Below are 6,000 nucleotides of genomic sequence, written 5' to 3' on the forward strand. Positions count from 1 at the left end.
TACATATTTAATAGGTCAATTAATAAAAAAATATTGAATATGTTAGGGAACTATCTGACCTTTTTAAACATAAGGACCTATGAGACAGATGTAAAAGTTTATAAACAAAACTTACTATTTTTATTTTAAAAAAAGAAAGAAATATGTTGTTTGAAAAAACATAAAAATTTCAACGATTAAAACTAACCCAAATCAACTCTTATCGATAATTCTAATTTTTTAGATTGGCGAATCATTTGAACGTTCCTATTTAAATAAATAGATATTTATAGTTAAATTATATTTTAGAAAAGTATACTTAAATTTAAACATATTAATCACCGTCACACCGTTTCAAGTTATGGTTATATCGATTATTCATCGATCCAGTATTTTGAAGTATATTTCTCTATTGAGATGTTAGTTTTGAAATAATTATTAGAAAGAATTAAAAACTAATATGACAAGTTTTAGCTAAAAATGATCATGGGTGGTGGGGTTTTAGTAGTTTGAGGAGAGAAAAATAAATGAAATAAAATGGTACGAATTCCAATGGGTTTTTGCCTTTCATTACAGAAACACAGAACAGAGCTGAGAATATAAAGACGAGGAAGAGGAGCAGAACAACCTTTCAATTATTTTCCCTTTTTTTAAAAAAATAATTTTTGAAAAGGAAAATTTAATTTTGGCCATCCTAGTTTGTTAAAAAAAAAAAAACAATACAGGCCCCCCAAGCCCAAAAATCCAAATCCCCATAAATAAATAAATAAATAAATACCAATGTCCCCTTCCCATTATCAAGATTTTTCATGTCTCTGCCTCCTTCCAACTCCAACCCACACCTCTCTCTAAACTTAAATCTTTCCTACACAAATCATTATGAGTAATTGGTTGGGTTTTTCTCTTACTCCCCATCTCAGAATCCACGACGCCGCCGCCGATGAACAACCCAACCACGCCGCCGCTGCCGCCTTCCCGCATCTCATGCCACTCCGCTCCGACGGATCTCTTTGTATCACCGCCGCCGCCCACGGTATTTTTCTTTCTTATTAATTCCACCAAAAAACAGGGGACATAGAAAAAAACTGTGTTTAATTTTGTGTGTTTTTAGATTGGAGATCGTATGAGAATGATGAAGAGGAAAGTCCAAAGCTTGAGGACTTTTTGGGGAATTGCTATTCAAACTCACCGCCGAACGATCAGACCCATACTAACAACGCGGCCGCCGCTTTTATTCAACCAAATAGTAATAATAATGATGATGATGATGATGATGATGATAATTACGATTACCAGGCGGATCATCAATCTCTAATTCCAAACAATACTAATGTAATTTACAAGTCTTGGTTAGGACCCACTTCGCAAAATGAGAGTGGGTTTCAATCTCTATCTCTGGGGATGAGCCCCAACTTTCAAAACGACATCGCTTCATTGCATTCACCGCCCTCACCCCAGCCGCCGCATATGGCAGCTGATTCCCGGAAACGACCCATGCCGGTAGCCAAGCCGTTGATTAAAGAACCTGTACCTAGAAAGTCCATCGATACCTTTGGACAAAGAACCTCCCAGTATCGCGGCGTCACAAGGTACCTTCTTTTTTTATTTTTTATTTTTAAATATTAAGATTAAAAAAAAAAAAGAATAATTTAATTTATATTTATTGTTTGGGGAGTTTGGTGTAGGCATAGATGGACAGGAAGATATGAGGCACATTTATGGGACAACAGCTGTAGAAAAGAGGGACAAACAAGAAAGGGAAGGCAAGGTAACAAAAATTAACATCTCACTATTTCATCTGTTTTTTTTTTCTTTTTCTTTTTCCACTTCTAAATAAAAGGGGAAAAAAACTTACTTGTTCTCTAATGTTGAGTTTTTTTACTAAGATTTATTTAGGGAATAAAAAATAGAATCATACTCATTTCATCGACCACCATTAGTGTTTTTTTACAACTAAACGAAGAAAAAAAAAAGTTAAAAAGTGTTTTCTTTTTAATATATACGGGTTGTTTTTCAAGTATAAGAAAATTAGTCAATTTATTTATAAATATAAAAAATATCATTGTTTATTACCGACATTAATATATTTCTATCAATGTCTATCACTAATAGCTAGTGATATTTTGCTATATTTGAAATATTTCTTACCGTTTGTCATTTAAAACAATTATTTACATATATGTACACTAAAAAACATGGCTTTTTAAAAAATAAAAATAAAAAATTATGCACGAGGTATTCCATATCCTAAATTTCACTGTCTATTTAGTTTCTAAACTTTCAAAATTACAAGCGAAATCTCTAAATTTTCTAATTTTTTAAATTTGAGAATTTATCTGGATACGATATTCAAAGTTAACATTCCATAGGATATTAATACAATTTTATAACTACTTTGGGTTATTATTTGATCCAGAAATATGTTTTTTTAAATATTATTCTCCTCTCATTCTTAATTATGCTGTGAGGGAGTAGTTGGTCTTCTAGTTCTCTTGTTTTGTAAAAAAAATTATATCTAATAGATGAATCAATTTTTTTAAAAAAATTTCAATATTGTCATAAGTCTATTATATACAAAATAAAAAAATATCCTGAGTTCATAGGTTAAAATTGTAGGGAACTATTAAAGAGGTTGGGAGTCGAGTAAAGTTGAAATATAAGTTTTTAAATATGTTATTTATTTTTTTCTTTTTTGGTAATAAATAGAGGAATCAATAATTTTGAAGAAACAAACTAACAAATTTGATGTTTGTCTGCAAAAATTCTTGGTGGGATGGCGGACCGGGTTTCGTCGCATCAATCAAATGTCCAATTATGCAGTTTATCTTGGTAGGTGAAGAGCTAGCTTAGCTCCCTTTTCCACCATTTCTCTTTATTATTTATTTAAATTTTTTGGACCTACATTTTCCTTTTTTAATTATTATGTTGTTATTTAATCCACCCATATCATTAAAGTTTGTACATCTCATATTATTATCTCTATCCATTTAATTTATCATTTATAACATTTCAATTATTCCATTTTTCTACACACACACGAAAAGAAAGTGAAATATAGATTCATTATATATCTTGTTTATTAATCAGGTGGTTATGATAAGGAAGAGAAAGCGGCACGAGCATATGATTTAGCTGCACTAAAATATTGGGGACCAACAACGCATATTAATTTTCCAGTACGTTTTAGATTTTACTATAAACACTCTTAAAGTATTTGTATTGGTATGATATTGTCCATTTTAATTAAATTCTTTGGCATGCTCGTTTCTTAATATTTGTTCGAATATTTTACGATTCAGCTGAGCACTTATGAAAATGAGCTGGAAGAGATGAAGAACATGACCAGACAAGAGTTTGTAGCCAATTTGAGAAGGTACTAGTGAGGCAAAAATATTGAAACTCTTTGACAATTTGTTTTGTTCGATCGTCGTTGTTAGGACGTCGAGGTTATCTTGTAAACATTTTCGTTTTTTTTTTTTTTTTTTTTGGGTAAACAGGAAAAGCAGTGGATTCTCAAGAGGAGCCTCAATGTATAGAGGAGTTACAAGGTATGGCACAAAGCAAAAAAGCAACTTTAATAATGGAGTTTCTCTTGTTTTTAATGCATGTTGCCCCAGCTGCAGTCTCTTTCAATTATCATTGGTAAAACATTTTAAAATAATAATTAAAAAAAAAAAAAAGAATTTAAACATTTTTCCTTTAACATTAATTTACTTGTCTGGTTGTTTGTTACTATTAGTTTAATGAATGCTTCAAAATTCCTTTCTTTTTCATTCCTTTGTCTATTAAGATTATTTGGTTTGTCTTTAAATGTGTTTTTTTCTTGGACAGACATCATCAACATGGAAGGTGGCAAGCTAGAATAGGAAGGGTTGCAGGAAATAAAGATTTGTACCTTGGCACATTTAGTAAGTATAATAATTATTAAATTAATTAATTGTGTATTATATTGTAATGTTTTTTCCTTTATTTTTCCCTTGTTTTTATATTGTTAAATGATATATGGAGAATTATTGTTCCTAAAGGCACACAAGAGGAGGCAGCGGAGGCCTACGACATAGCAGCAATCAAGTTTAGGGGGACGAGTGCAGTGACAAATTTCGACATTAGTAGGTATGACGTAAAGAGGATTTGCTCTAGCTCGACTCTAATTGCTAGTGACCTTGCAAAACGTTCTCCATTAAAGGACGGTACTCCCTCAACTACTGAAGACTATACTGCATGTGCTTCTCCCTCATCGTCCCCGCAGCCTCTCTTGGCCATAACTGGCAATGGTGGTATCGAGAGCCACCACGAGTTGGTTGACATGGTTTGGTGTGACAACGCTGTTGCAGACGATAATAATCAACACCACGAGAATGTAGGAAAGATGGAGAACGACTTGAGTTTGACGGGTTCGTCGAGCAATAGAACGATGGATCCATCGTCGAAGTGCTCTCGGCCAGTACAAAACAACGAAGAGTTCGGGAATGGGGTCGGAGGAGGGGAGTATTCACAAGGCTATTTCTCAATGCAAGGAGAAAAATATGAAGATGGGAATGTGGAGGGAGATCAAAATAGGCAGGAGAATGTAACAATGGGACATCATCATGCTCCAATGTTTGCTCTATGGAACCAATGAGCTTAGGGGAATTAGAAAAGGGAAACTGTCTCTTCTATTGATTGTATTTTTTGGAATCAGTTTTTATGGGGTTTTCCAAGTTTTTTTAGGTTAGAAAGCTGATGGAAGTTAAAAGGTTGAATGGTAGGTAGGGTGGCAACTGGTAGGAAATAGAATTAGTTGGGAATATAGTTTAAAGCTTTGAAAATGTTGGATTTTGATTCTTTCTCTTTTCCAACATTTGTGGCAATGCCAAGTATAAAATTGAGGAAGTTATTATCCTAAAAAATGGTCTCGTTTTTTTTTTTAAAAAAAAAATTAAATCTATAGTATTACTTTTACCTTCAAATTTTTTGTTTCGTCATCTAATTTTTTATCACGTTTTAAAATTTAAAGTAGTTTTTAAAACCCGTTCTTTTCAACTTATGTATTAAGAAAGATGCAGGGTCAAATCTTCGTTATAACATGTATCAAATAGCTTGTGTTTGTTGAATGGAGTCGGATTAGCCATAGAGATCTTTACCTTCGTTGTTTGAAAAAATCTTTCGTTAATTGAATGGTTTGATTATATATCCATATGAGCGTCAGGTTAATGTTTTATTTAATTAAAAAAAATTCTTTTGAAGAATAAAAAAATATATATTGGAAGGTTTAATAAAATAAAATTATAAGTTTTTTTTATTAGTATTGGAAGAGAGAGAGGTAAATAAAATAGGGTTGAGCCATGGTGATAAGGAGGTGCCTTAAATTGCGTGCCCTCTGTCTTCTTTTTCTCTCTCTAATGACATATTCCAGTTTTTAATTTCAAATTTTCGCCCACGCCCTTTCAAGGAGCGTCCACTCACGCTCCTTTTTTATATTTTTTAATATGATTTTCATTTTATTTTATTTACTACCGACGATTAAAATAGAGATCTTTTTAAATATAAAAGAATATTTAAAATATTTACATTTTATAAAAAAACAAAAATTTCTTAGAACTTTTTGGTAAATATTTTTTGAATTTTTAAATTTATAAGAATTTTTCACTATTTTAGTTTTATGGATATATGGACAAATATATTAATAATATCGGTGTCAAAATTTTTAAAAAAATATTTAGAGTAATTATTATATTATTTTTACTCTTAAAATAAATTATAAATAATTTTATTAATATTTTTAATGGAATATTTTTAAATATAAAAAATATTTACACTTTATAGCAAAAAGTTTCAAAAGTACAAACCACTCTTGAGACTTTGGCTATACTTTTGAAACTTTGGCTATAAAATATAAACATTTTTTAGATTTTTCTATTTATAAGAATTTTTTTATTAATTAATAAATATCTATTATGTATTAGGATAAAAATATTTGTCAATATATATTTTTTAAATAAAAAAGTTCCAATATCAATATTAAATATTCGATATCTTTTA

At 30.7% G+C, this 6,000-nt stretch overlaps 1 protein-coding gene across 1 annotated transcript; it reads left to right on the forward strand.

Annotated features, from left to right (window-relative positions):
• Positions 1-609: 609 nt before the first annotated feature.
• Positions 610-4,808, forward strand: LOC120071587 (AP2-like ethylene-responsive transcription factor AIL1). Its single transcript, XM_039023937.2, has 9 exons — positions 610-1,012; positions 1,091-1,568; positions 1,665-1,747; positions 2,800-2,808; positions 3,067-3,155; positions 3,279-3,352; positions 3,477-3,527; positions 3,811-3,887; positions 4,005-4,808. The coding sequence occupies exons 1-9, from the start codon at positions 859-861 to the stop codon at positions 4,598-4,600; spliced, it is 1,611 nt and encodes a 536-aa protein (XP_038879865.2). The 5' UTR covers positions 610-858; the 3' UTR covers positions 4,601-4,808.
• The last annotated feature ends 1,192 nt before the right edge of the window (positions 4,809-6,000 follow it).

Source organism: Benincasa hispida, chromosome 1 (genome assembly GCF_027475165.1).
Source record: "Benincasa hispida cultivar pf3 chromosome 1, pf3_genome.v1.1, whole genome shotgun sequence".
Classification (NCBI taxonomy): Eukaryota; Viridiplantae; Streptophyta; class Magnoliopsida; order Cucurbitales; family Cucurbitaceae; genus Benincasa; species Benincasa hispida.